At 40.1% G+C, this 12656-nt stretch overlaps 3 protein-coding genes across 9 annotated transcripts in view; 2 read left to right on the forward strand and 1 right to left on the reverse strand.

Moving 5' to 3' along the window:
* Nucleotides 1-12656, forward strand: part of LOC133839644 (uncharacterized) — a 109678-nt gene that overhangs the window by 76591 nt on the left and 20431 nt on the right. For 6 of the 7 annotated variants that reach the window (XM_062271274.1, XM_062271272.1, XM_062271273.1 and 3 more), the window contains exons 3-6: nucleotides 14-136; nucleotides 6854-7024; nucleotides 7126-7273; nucleotides 11209-11336. In XM_062271274.1, the coding sequence (XP_062127258.1) occupies nucleotides 14-136; nucleotides 6854-7024; nucleotides 7126-7273; nucleotides 11209-11336 (570 nt within the window). Of the gene's footprint in view, nucleotides 1-13; nucleotides 137-4409; nucleotides 6711-6853; nucleotides 7025-7125; nucleotides 7274-11208; nucleotides 11337-12656 lie in introns of those variants that run through there. The other variant, XM_062271276.1, reaches the window with a different exon arrangement.
* On the reverse strand, nucleotides 12-2261 carry LOC133839653 (eukaryotic translation initiation factor 3 subunit G-2). Its single transcript, XM_062271289.1, has one exon. The coding sequence runs from the start codon at nucleotides 2119-2121 to the stop codon at nucleotides 1339-1341; it is 783 nt and encodes a 260-aa protein (XP_062127273.1). The 5' UTR covers nucleotides 2122-2261; the 3' UTR covers nucleotides 12-1338.
* On the forward strand, nucleotides 2901-4182 carry LOC133839651 (trimethyllysine dioxygenase, mitochondrial). The gene is made up of 2 exons (XM_062271286.1): nucleotides 2901-3152; nucleotides 3219-4182. The coding sequence occupies exons 1-2, from the start codon at nucleotides 2945-2947 to the stop codon at nucleotides 4127-4129; spliced, it is 1119 nt and encodes a 372-aa protein (XP_062127270.1). The 5' UTR covers nucleotides 2901-2944; the 3' UTR covers nucleotides 4130-4182.

The following is a 12656-nucleotide window of genomic DNA, read 5'->3' on the forward strand; positions in this document are numbered from 1 at the left end:
CGTCTATTTACAGGTTCAACCATTAAAGGCGTGGTTGCAATTCTCAATTGCATTTTGGCCCGTCAATTATGCTTTGAGGATCCCTCCTGCTCGGCCATACTGGAGATAATACCACGCGTTTGCGGTCCCATTCCAGGTAAGACGTGAATGAATCAATGCGTTCCTTTTTCTATATTTTAGCTAATTTAATGCGCTGCAGGGCAAAGAGCAAAGGCAAAAAAAAAGCAGTTGCCATAGTTAGTAGAAGTGTATGAACTGAGGTTGCCCAGGTGCTGCGCTTGGGGAACGCTTGCTCCACGTGTCCTCGGTTTGAGGCCATTGGAGGATTAATTTTGTTTAGCTGCCGCTGCTGCTTTTGGCGGTTGTTTTGTTGCGTCTTGCTGAGTGTGTGTGTGCGGGTGTGTGTGTGTTGCCACAACTGTGTAATTATTTTAGCAATTTTTGTGTATGCGCCTGCGTGCAATAAAACAGTAAATAACGTTCATATGCTTAAAGCGCAACAAACAACGACCACGAAATGCCATTTGAATATTCAAATGCCCCTGAGAACTGACCCACTCGGACTACCGACTACTGACTGGCCAAATGCTATTGTGGCAACGTTTGTCCGTCTCTCCGTCTGTCCATGTGCGTGCCACTCGAACCACTTTCTCGTTGTATATGCGCTATGCTTTTGCTTTACTCGCACATCCATATACAATTATATACGTTCACATAGTTTACCTAAAGCGGGTGGTTGTTAAAAAAGAAAAAAATTGTAAGCAGGTCACCCAAACTCCACCTCCACCTTGGCCATTGTCGTCGCGCACAAAGGCGAACGAAGAAAAAGTTAATTTATAAATTATTCAGTAATTTGTTTTAGACTTTGCTTTCGTCGCCACACCGCCACCTCACCTCAGCCACCCACCAACAGCGAGCACAAACAAAGCGAGTAGCTGCAGGTATAAATTTCTTATGTATGCTACGCTTTGATCCGACTTCCCCCTCCCCACTAAAGCCAAAGCTAAAGCAAAAGCCAACCGTCGAGGAATTCAAATGTGTATTTAAGTTCAGTTTCTCACAGCTCGCACTATTCCATTGGCCACATCATGAGAGTCTTTGCAAAAGTGTGTAAAAACTGAAGTTGGGGTGTGTGTGTGTGTGGCAGGACTTTTCTTTTCCTCAATTTAATTATTAATGTTCGAGTCAGCCAATGTCTGCTGGTGTTTTAGCAGCTTTTCCTTTGCTTCCCTCTGTTTGTGGGAATTTTTCTTGATGTTGTCACATGTGAAGAGCTCACACATTTAAAACAAAGCATTAACGGCTTTGCTTCAACTTGTTACTGAAAACTTTTTGTCTTTAGTTCTGCGGCTTTGACCACTCCACACTTAGTATTAGATGATCATAGCCATGTCCATTGAGTATTTCAATCGCCTCCGCTGCGTCTTTGCGATACTTAAAGTGCACATAGGCAAATCCCTTGCATAAGCCAGAGTTCTTTTCTCGAGCCAAATACATTTTCGTGTATGGACCAATCTTCTTTACCAACTCTTCGAGATCATCTTCGGTCATTGATTCGGATAAGTTTGAAATGCGCACCGCAGAGGAATCATCCCGTTCACGTCCCTTGCCGCTCTCCTTGAGGTAAGGCGGCACATAACGTCCTGGCTTCGACGATTCTCCAGCGGACGTGCTGGCCACCGTTATGGGTTTGCTTTCCATATCCAAAGAGGTGCCTTTGTAGGGACATTTAACAGACCAATGTTCACCATTGCAAATGCGACACTTTGCCATCGGCTTGCCAGCATCCAAAAGTGAATCTTGTGTTGGCTCAAAGTCTTTAGAGCCAATGAAGTTCATTAGTATCTCATCGGCTGCTTTCGTTGTATATGAATTTGGTCCTGGCTTATCGTCCTTCGAATCACCGAACTTCACCCAATTGCGACGCTTGGCCACGGCTCGCGAAACAATCTTTTTCTCGATCTTAAAGCTGCGCATCACTTTGATCTTTTTGCCTTCCTCGTTGTATTTGTACTCGGTCACATGCTTGTAGTCGCCGTCCACAGTCTCTTTGGATGGCGGCAGTCCATCGACATAATCTGCTTCCAGTTCATCAGCCCAAGAAGTAGTTGCTGCCTTCATTTCTTGAATTTGCAAAAAATATAAATAACTCTATTTGTGAATATGAATTTATTGCTCGAATTTGTGCTCAACTCAATTTATGCTCTAACGTTATTTTTAGATTTAGTTCAATATAACAACGTTTCACTCAACAGCTACTGTGAGAGCTGTGTATAAATAGAATAAAATGGAAGCAATTTTTGATAGATATTGTTGAATACTCTCTAAGTTGAATAAAAATTTAATTTATTTAAAGTAAAATGTTATATTCAATTTAAGACGGAAAAAATAATAAAAGTATATAACATTTCCGAATCACAACATGTAAAGTCTTGGACAAAATTTAAGTAAACGATTAATTAATTCTAAAATGAAAACTAAAAAAATTGGAAATAAAATAATAGGAGGAATATATAAAAAAAGATAAATAATTGAATATTTAATATTTAATATATAAAAGCAACAATAAAATCCGTTGCTTTAAATTCTGAAACTTAACTGTTCTAACTTCATTAATGTACTTTACTTAATATTAACCGCAATTATAATAAGTAAATATTTTGATTTTTAAAAATAACCTAATAAAAGTATTTTAATGTTTATAAAATGAACAAACAAAACTCTGAATCAATGAAAGTCTAAAATAAATACTGATTAGCATAGCTAATGGAAAAATTTGTTGTCTTTTGCTGCAAGTGTAGCTCGAGCTCTTCATGCTGATAAGAAATTGAGATTATTTAAAATCTACAATGAGTTTTAATCGGTCTTCGCTCGTCAGCTCATTTGATACCTTGAATTAGTTACGAGTTTGAGCTCAGGCATAAAACACATAAATAATTCAGAAATGCTGCAATTGAAGCATCCCAAAACTAATCAGAGTTTGGAAGTAAATGAGTTTTGGCTGCGGGATCATTGTCGCTGTGGCGAATGCCTCAACACGGAGACGAATCAACGTCGCTACGATCTACTTGAGTTGCCAGCTGATGTGAAAGCTTCTGAGCACAATTGGCAGCCAAGTGATGGCAATGACGAGCCGCAGCTTCGAGTGCTATGTAAGTTGGACAGCTAATTTGGTTTGACTTCAAAGTTGATTTTCCCTCATCTCAATTCTCAACAAGGGAGCGATGGACATCGTTCAAGCTACGCTGCCAATTTCATCTTCGACGCACAGCTGGAGCAACTGATAAGCCGACGAACAAAGTCCACATCGCTGACACCATGGAATCGCAGCATTGTGCTACAGAATGAGCGCCACTTGCGCTTCTCGCTGCCCCAGCTGATGGCCAGCGATGAGCAGGTCAAGTCGCTGATTGCCTCGCTGGTGCGTTATGGTATTATCTTTATCGATGACGTGTCGCCGACGCCCACAATGACCGAGTTGGCGCTGCGACGCATCTTTCCGCTGATGAAAACCTTCTTTGGCGAGATGTGGACATTCAGCGACAAAAAGGATCACGCAGACACCGCTTACACTCAGCTCTACCTTGGCTCACACACTGACAACACTTATTTCTGCGATGCAGCCGGATTGCAGGCGCTGCATTGTATTGAACATTCTGGAGACGCAGCTGGTGGCGAGAATTTCTTTGTCGATGGGCTGCATGTGGTGCACGAGCTGAGACGTCAATACCCAGCTGCCTATGAGCTGTTGACTCGTGTTGAAGTGCCCGCAGAATACATTGAGCCAGGCGAACATCATCGTCACACAGCGCCGCTGATTCGCATTGATCCGCTAACTGGAGAACTCTTGCAGCTGCGTCTTAATATCTACGATCGTGCTGTGTTCGATACGTTGCCTCAGAGTGAGATGGAAGAGTTCTATGCCAGCTTGCGTTTGCTGTTGCAGCTGGTGAGACAAGAAGAACATCAATGGCAACTGAAGCTGCTGCCCGGCAGCATTGTGCTCTTCGACAATTGGCGTGTGTTGCATGGACGACATGCTTATACGGGTCGTCGCAAAATGTCGGGGGCTTATGTGCAACGCACGGACTTTCAGAGCAAGGCTCGCACGCTGGGCATCATTGAATAAACGCAATTGGCAATTGCGAAAGACTGGCAATAAAAAATTACGATTACAATCAATGGACAACATCTAATTCGTATCAGAAGAAACAAAAACCAAACAAACAAATATCATTTGGCATTTGTTTTTATGGCAAACGTCGCATGCGAGTGTCGCTTGTTTGTGTGGGTGTGTGTGTGTGTGTAAACAAAATGGTGGCTGATGTCCTCGAAAAACAAACGTAAAACGCACTTTGAACTTTTTCATTTAAAAACTGAAATTACTTTTTTGGTTGTTGCCAAAGCCAAGCCCAGTGGGGAGAGGTAGAGCACAGTTTAATGGCTCTCATATTGTCCTTTAGATGTCCTCAAATTATAAAACACACACGTGCCGAGACAGCAGGAGAGAGCGGGAGTGTGTGTGTGAGCAAAAGGAAAACTTAAAGGCGGCCTGAATATTTATGATAATTGCATTTTATGCTGCGTTTCTGTTGGCTTTTCTCTCACTCTCTCTCTCTCTTACTCTCAGCGTCGTCGTCGCCTTTATGCGAGGACATGTCCGCGTTGAATCCTTTAAAAGCATTGCCTCTCTCTCTGCCCTCTCTCCCTCAGTCTGCCATAAATATTTTGAATAGCAGTCCAGGGCGACACGATGCGACGCTTCTGCAGTCGTGCTCTTGCATTGCATACTTTTTGGCATATTTCTCCTAGCAACAGCAGCTGGTTTGCCTCCTTGCCCTGTCCTGTCCTGCCCTTTGCATTTTTCCTGTTCGCTTTGTGCATTTGCCGATGGTTCAATGGAATCAACACGCACACCCAGCTGTGCACATGGCAAACAACCACACACACAGCTGATCCTCCACCCACTCAAGGCACAGCGCCTCTTTTATGCGACAAAAGGACATGTGTTTTTTTTTTGGTTTTTATCGGCCAAAGTTGTAAAATATTTCATACACAAAGGCGTAAAGAAGACAAAAGTTTACTTAATTTAATTAATTGCATGCTGAAGCTGTGCAAATAAAAGCAATAATATTTCCCACCCAAAGAGAAAGAAGAAAACTTTTTTCTGTATGGAAAACTAAATAAATGCCATATAAATTTCAGCTATTGCACAAAATTTATGGCAATAACAGAAGGCAATAAAATGCTCAAAACAAATAACTAAAATCAAATAAAATAAGAGTCAAAAACATACACTCACGTTTGTGTTTGTGGCAGCAACAAAGAAATCATTGAACCAATTCAGCGACCAACTCAACAACCGGAAACGCGTTTCGAATAAAAACGAATTGAGGACTTAACAGTAACAGTAAAAGCCAAAGCCAAAGCGAATGCTAAAGCAAAACCAAAGGCAAAGGCAAAAGCAAGGGCAAAAAACAATGGCACGAGTCCAACAGTTGAACAGTTACTGCAAATGGCGTCAGTTGATGATGGCGACGAAGCATAAAAACCACTTGCCTTCTTTTATGACCACACAGCATGCGATGGCCAAATCGAACTGGCCACAACGAGAGCAACAACAGCGAGATGAAAGGGGAAAAAAAGTGCAGTCAGGAAAAGGTGTGCAGACTCCACATCATCAGCATCAACATCCAGCTGCTTAAGTGCCAATGGCTTCTAATTGAGGCCACGAACCTGAGAGCTGCAACAACAACAATAACAACAACAACTTAAACGAAAACAACAACAAAAATGTCGCCCAAGTGGATTCAAGTGTCGGCCATGTCGTAAATATGATGAATGCCTCGCAAAAACAAGCAAAACAGCAAAAAAAAAAGTAATAATGTCACTTGTTGCGTAGTTCGAAGGGAGGCGCTCAACTTTATGTTCGAGTAGCAAATAATCATGTCCTGATGTCAGAGCAGAGCAGCGTAGAGCAGCGCAGGCCAACGGGGCGTATGAGTGACATGAGCAATGGGCCATGGGTCGTGGCTAAGAGCTGACCCATTGACCATTGTTCGTTTTGCTAGCTTTGCTTTTCGGCGATTTTACGGCTTATGACGAGCCACACACACACACATACAGTCTGTCTGTCTGTCCACTCTCTGTCTGTGTGTGTGTGTAAACACTCTGTGTGTGTGTTTGTGTGTGCTAAAGTGTTGCCGTAGTCGAGTTTATTAGTAGGGCTTATGTTTTATGGCCAAAAGGACAATGGATGGCCAACAGATGTTTGTTTGCCTTTTGTTTGTCTCGCCCCTATTCATTCGCACATTCAGTGAGTGAGTGTGTGTGAATGAGTGTATGAATAAGTGTATGTGTGTGTGTATAGCAGTAGTTGTCATATGCTCGAATAAGCTGTCATATATGAAACATAATTTATTATGTTATAAAATATTATCGGATCTCTCATAACGGGACACAAATGGCCACATTGCCTCCACGCTCTACGCTCCACGCTTCATTGGCCGCTTAAATCGACCATTTTGCTCCCAGACTCAATTATTCATATTGTTGTTGTTGTTGCTATAGTTGCTGTTGTTGGTGTTATTATGACATGTTTTTGGTTTGTAGTTGTCCTGTTCAGTTCAGTTCGGTTCGGTTCGCTTGTGTGCCTCGCTTGTCTGCCCATTTATAACAACTGTCAACTGGCAAACAACTTGGTAATCGATGTGAGTAGCAAACAGAAAACAACGCGAATGGTGGAAGCGATGCCCACAAAAATGTCAAAGTTTAAGCGTTGCTGCCATTTATAGATCATTATATATATCTGCCTCGCTCACTCGCTAACAATTTTCATCTTTTGTCCTTGCAGTGTCCTGTAGCACAGTGACTGTGACAAAATGCCAGGCAGCATTGCGCACGCTGCAAGCATTTCAATTCTTTCGGCCCACCTGCCTGTGCAAGGAGCCCGGCATGGATCCCGATTGCAATCATTTTCGGGATTTCCTCTTCGATCATCCGTGCGGATTTGTGCTCAAGAAAGGTAAGCACAACTTTCACCTTATCTCTGCCAACGCAGAGACAATTCCAACACAAACTTTTTTAATTGATTATTTGACTTTGTGCTCTCCCACAATTTTGCAGCTGAAAAGGATCCATATCCGATTGATGCTTTGCCCACGTGCAATCATGCGCTGTCCGTTTGCCAGCAGGAACGCAAATGCCTGAAGCTCTTCGAGGATTTCAAAACGCACTGCAAAGTGCGCGACAATAAATGCAAAATGGAGAACAGGTGAGTGGAAAATAGAGATAACAATTTTATATTAAGCAGGGGCAAGGAGGAGGAGAAGGAGGAGAAACTAAAGACTTAACTGCGGTCAATGCACTGCAGCAGCTTCTGCTTTTAACCCTCTAGTGCCCAAGACCGCCTCTAGACGGGTAATGATAAAAGTACCGTTATTTTATTCTTTTCATTCCTTTTGACTCGGTTTTGCGTTTTTTCTAATTCGGGGAAGTCCAAAAATTAAGTTGGTTGCGTTTGGTATACATACTAGAGCTTGCGCAAGCTGCTGTATTCATTTGAAGTTGAAAATTTGTGCAACTCGGACGAAGTAATTATTTTGTAAGAAGTGCATAATGTAAATATTTTTTTAAAATATTATAAATAGTTTGCTGCTGAAAAAAAAAATTGTACCGTGTTGCTGATAGTCTCAAGGACGCAAAAAACGCAACCCACACTAAAAAGAAGTTTTCGTTAGCTTTTTATTGCATTTATAAAGTAGCCCGTCTAGAGGCGGTCTTGGGACAATTCGGGAAAAAAAATTTATGAGGTAAGTTTGAAAGGGAAACAATCTATGACATATTTAAGTACAAATAATTGCTTCTGTAGACATGGAACGACGACAAGTGAATAAGCTATCAGCTCTTTCCGACGTGGAGATTGAAAAATTTTTAAATTCTATTGATTTTGATATTGATACGGATGGAGAAGAAGAGTTGGAGGACGATTTGACTAATGATGTTTGCGAGGCAGCACTTCCTGTCAATGAGGAAGATGATGAAGCGATTGAAAGAGTGCTACATATGTCGGATTCTTTGTTGGCTAGAGAGATTTGTGTAACTTCACGCGGAAGTCCTACTCCTTTTGCAAAATTATTGTCACCCTCAAGTTCGATTGCGTCCAATTCACCTCAAGCACAGAAACGCAAACGTAAAGCGCCTGCTGAGCATAATACTCCTCATGTTAAAGAAAGCACAATAGTTGAATGTGGATCTGTTTTAACTATCGACCCAAAATCACCGCTTTTCAAAAAGATGTTGTGGCGCCAAACGAACCTAGTCATGGATAAATCTGCAATATCCTTTATTGAGCCTGACCTCGGGAGAACTTAAAAATCTGGATACGCCATTCAAGTGTTTTCAATTTTTTTTGAATGATGATATTATTGAACATATCACCCAGCAAACAAATTTGTATGCTACCCAAAAGGATGTCAATACTTCGTTTTCCACAACAAATTTAGAAATTCGACAATTTATTGGCATTCTATTTTTGATGTCAGTTTTTCGCTACCCAAATGTTCGTTCATATTGGGGGGAGTACGCATTTGGAACAATACAAAACACAATGTCAAGAAATCGCTTTGAAAAAAATACGAGGAAATTTGCATTTTAATGATAACAGTAAGTTGCCCTCCAAGGATTCTGCCGACCACGATCCTTTATACAAAATACGGCCTCTCGTAAATCATTTCAATGACAAGTTTCAATTAGTTCCGATGCGCCAACGCTTATCTGTGGATGAACAAATGTGTGCAACGAAGATGAAGACCTTTCTTAGACAATACTTACCAGACAAACCACACAAGTAGGGAGTGAAATTCTTCAATTTGTGTGATTCTTCTGGCTTTTGCTATAATTTCGAGATATATTGTGGAGCAGGTGACAACGTTGTTCAAACAGGCTCACCAGATCTTGGTGCGGCAGCAAATGTAGTTGTTCGATTGTCTCGAAATGTTCCGGATTTCAAAAATCAGATAATCTACTTTGACAATTATTATACTTCGTTGCCGCTTCTTGTATATCTCAAGTCCCGGGGAATATTTTCTTTGGGAACTATTCGCTCGAATCGCATTCCAAATTGTAAGCTGCCAACTGACAGCGACCTCAAAAAACAAGTGCGTGGATATTCTACAGAATTTTGTGGATCTGTATCAGGAGTCGATCTGTCTTTGACGATTTGGAAGGACAATAAGGCAGTCCGACTTGCTTCGACTTACGCGGGCATAAAGCCTTTCCTGAATGAAACGAATCCAAAAAGTCAGGTTTCACGTTTTGTTCGTTCCGAAAAAAAGTACGTTGACATAAATTGCCCAAATGTTATCCACGAATACAACAGCCACATGGGCGGTGTCGACTTAATGGACGGACTTATAGGTCGATATAAAATTCCCGTAAAGAGCAACAAGTATACAAATCGACTATTTACGCATATGCTTGATTTGGCCATGGTAAACGCTTACATTTTGTTCCACCGAATAAACCAGCCAGACGCTAATAACGCAAAATACCAATTGCCAAACTTTCGATCAGAGATCGCATATGTGCTATGTATGCTACAAACTCCTAATCTGCCAAAAGGACCCGGGCGCCCTCGACAAGTTGATGGAAAGGAAAATAAATGCACAGGGAGGAAAACTTTCCTTCCGATTAATAATGTACGTTATGATGCCGTCGAGCATTTTCCAATGTTTTTATCACGCGCTGACAAAAAAACTTGTAAGCTTCCTGGTTGTACTTCCGAAACTCAAATTGTCTGCCGTAAATGTAATATAAACCTGTGCTTTTCCCAGAAAAAAGACTGTTTCTATGATTTTCATCACAAATAAGTAAACGAACTTTTTGTACACAAATATTTGAAGCTTTGTGAATTTAAGTAACTTTAGTTTTAATTGTTATTTTATTTGTTTTTGGTGCTCATCTTAATATCATTTATAATAAAACATGTGAACAAAAGAATTGATTACCTAATTTTTTGTTGGCCTAGCTTCCCAAAGCCGCCTCTAGGCGGTCCAAGGTTATAGTCATATAAAACTCGATCCGAGCAAAAATAATTTTTTTTTTTAAACAAACATTCACTTTTGATACATACTGAATCCAAAAATAATTTTTTTTTTGGAAAAGAAAATTTGGGCACTAGAGGGTTAATTCCCTTTCTTCAACTTTTGCTCTTTAGAGCTCAACTTGTAATCATTTATAATTCAGTTCACATAATGAACAACATGCTCGCTTCGTGTACTTTTTAGGCAAACTTCTCTGCCACTCCCCTTTTCTCTTTCTCTCTGACTACGCTAATTATAACAACGGCGGAAAAGTATCTAAGAGAGAGAGGAAGTAGTAAGCCAACATTCAATTAAACAGTTTGGCTTAATGAGAAAATTGATTTGGTTTGCAGGCGATGCCACTGTAGTTAGACTAAACTGAACTTCCAACTAGAGTCGACTGTGCGGCAAACAGCAGAAGTAACATTTAATTTCGATATTCGATTTCATTGGAAAAACACTCGACTTTAGAGACTTTCGAGTTGGTGGCAAAACTTGAGCAGTGAAATGAAATTTCCTGCGGGTTGACTTCTTCAACGACTGCTTCCTGGCAGCCTTCACATATCCTTATTGAAGCGTCTTGGCACCCAGCTCGACACCGTCTGGCTTCCAATACCCTTGGATACAAACGTTCTGAATGTTTTAATAACTCGAAATGACTTTTTGCGGCGGCGGCCTCTGCTCTGAACAGTCTTTGCGCTGGCTTAAAGTTTTCACTCGCCTCGCCGTCTAAAGTTTTCAGCACGCACAGCGCACACAACATGGCAGCCAGAAAGGCAAAAACCGGAAAAGGGTTGACGGAACCCCCTCTCTCTCCCTCTCTCTCTCTCTCTCTCTCTCTCTCTTTCTGGCATTGCTGATATTGTGGCAACCGGGGCACCTATGTGCGATAAAATATTAATTGCACTGCCGTATGTATGCATTTTTGATGCAATTGCCAATTTTAAAGTTTTGCTTTTGCGTCGAAGCGGAAGTTCGGTTTCATTTTTTTTGCTTTTCGAGGATATGGCAGTTTTTAGTTGCGAATTTTAGCTAAATATGAATTCAATTAACTACGCTGCGGCATCGAGGTTAACTCTTGCGGTTCTCCATTTAATGTACAAACTTTTCTCTCTATCATTTTCAGGGACGCCTGTCATGATTCGTGGACTAATCTGCGTTTGTCGCCCATGTTCGGATGCATCTGTCCAAATAATCATATGAAAAAGCGCTGTGATCGTATATTTAATATTGTTAATCACAATCCGTGTGTGGGTAAGTTTTCAGCCAGCAACTGCAACTGAAAGAAACAAAAAAAAAAAACTACAACTGCAACAAACTCCAACAACAATAACAACAACACAATAAAAGAAAAAAATGAAACAAGCGCGTTTGAAAAATTCGTCGAAAAAAAAAAAAATACAAACAAAAGTAAATGTTTTCATTTTTGATTTTCTTCTTATGTACTCTAATGGTAAACGTTGAAAACAACAACAAAATATGAACAGCAAATATGTATTCTGAGTACCTATCTAATTATATGATTTTGAGTTTACTTTTTCTTTTTGTTTTTCTCAATCACAAGTGAGTTTTCCCTTCAGTTCTGTCTACTTTATCTTTTACTTTCACGTTCGACTTAGATTTCTTTCTTTTTGGTACTTTTGTGAACCGCTCAAAACTGAAACTAGCCTAACAATTAAAGTAACCCAAAACCAAAAAAACCAAAAAAAAAACCAAAACCTGAAACTAAAATCGCACGCTTTTGCATCAAAACAAAAAAAATTAAAAAAATTAAAAAAAAAAACCAAACTATTAGAGAAAAATGAAACCCACATTTGCGTGATATGCGATCAGTAAAATACATATTAGCAAATAATCTATGCCTATATCAGTACATCAATATATGGATATAAGTACTCGTATTAGCAATGCTCAGTAATATCGTAAATATCACGTATACGTAACATACTTCTATGTAAATCCAAGCTGCCGTGTTTACTGTCACCGCTCTCTCTCTCTCTAACTCTCTAACTCTATCTCTCTCTCTAACTCTCTCTCTATATATATATATATATACATAAATCTATCTATCACTATCCAAGTAAAAGTATCGAATTATCATATATACTATATATAAATATATATAATACTATAAATAGCAGTAAGCGTTACCCGAAACCCTCACCAAAAAACTTTGCCAGCCCATTGAACTTGATATGTCACTCGCTAAACTGATTCTGTTATTGTGCTTTAAATAGATTGATACTCGTATTGATATTGATATTGAATATTAAAGACATTGAATTGAATGCACACAAAAAAAAACAAAAAAACAAAATCTAAAACCATGAACACCTCTAGAACTATCAAAACTAATGCTGTCTAATGCTGCTAACCGTAACTTAGTTTTTAACCAAAACGTAACTGTTGCTGTACTAACTCTCGTAACTCTATCTATCTCTATCTCTATCTATCTTACTTTTCAAAAAAAAACTGTAACTGTTTATTTCACCACCTAGGGGCAGGCTTAGAGGGGAAACTTTCGTAGGTGCCACTCTCTCGCTCTCTCTGTACTTTTGTAGTCTTTGCGCAGTC

Source organism: Drosophila sulfurigaster, chromosome 2R, assembly GCF_023558435.1.
Source record: "Drosophila sulfurigaster albostrigata strain 15112-1811.04 chromosome 2R, ASM2355843v2, whole genome shotgun sequence".
NCBI classification, from domain to species: domain Eukaryota; kingdom Metazoa; phylum Arthropoda; class Insecta; order Diptera; family Drosophilidae; genus Drosophila; species Drosophila sulfurigaster.

Excerpts from the sequence above, each read along its gene's own strand:
- LOC133839653 (XM_062271289.1), bottom strand. The coding sequence starts at position 2,121 with ATGAAGGCAGCAACTACTTCTTGGGCTGATGAACTGGAAGCAGATTAT.
- LOC133839651 (XM_062271286.1), top strand. The coding sequence starts at position 2,945 with ATGCTGCAATTGAAGCATCCCAAAACTAATCAGAGTTTGGAAGTAAAT. Across the intron at positions 3,153-3,218 it reads GCCGCAGCTTCGAGTGCTAT|GGAGCGATGGACATCGTTCA; the intron begins GTAAGTTGGACA and ends ATTCTCAACAAG.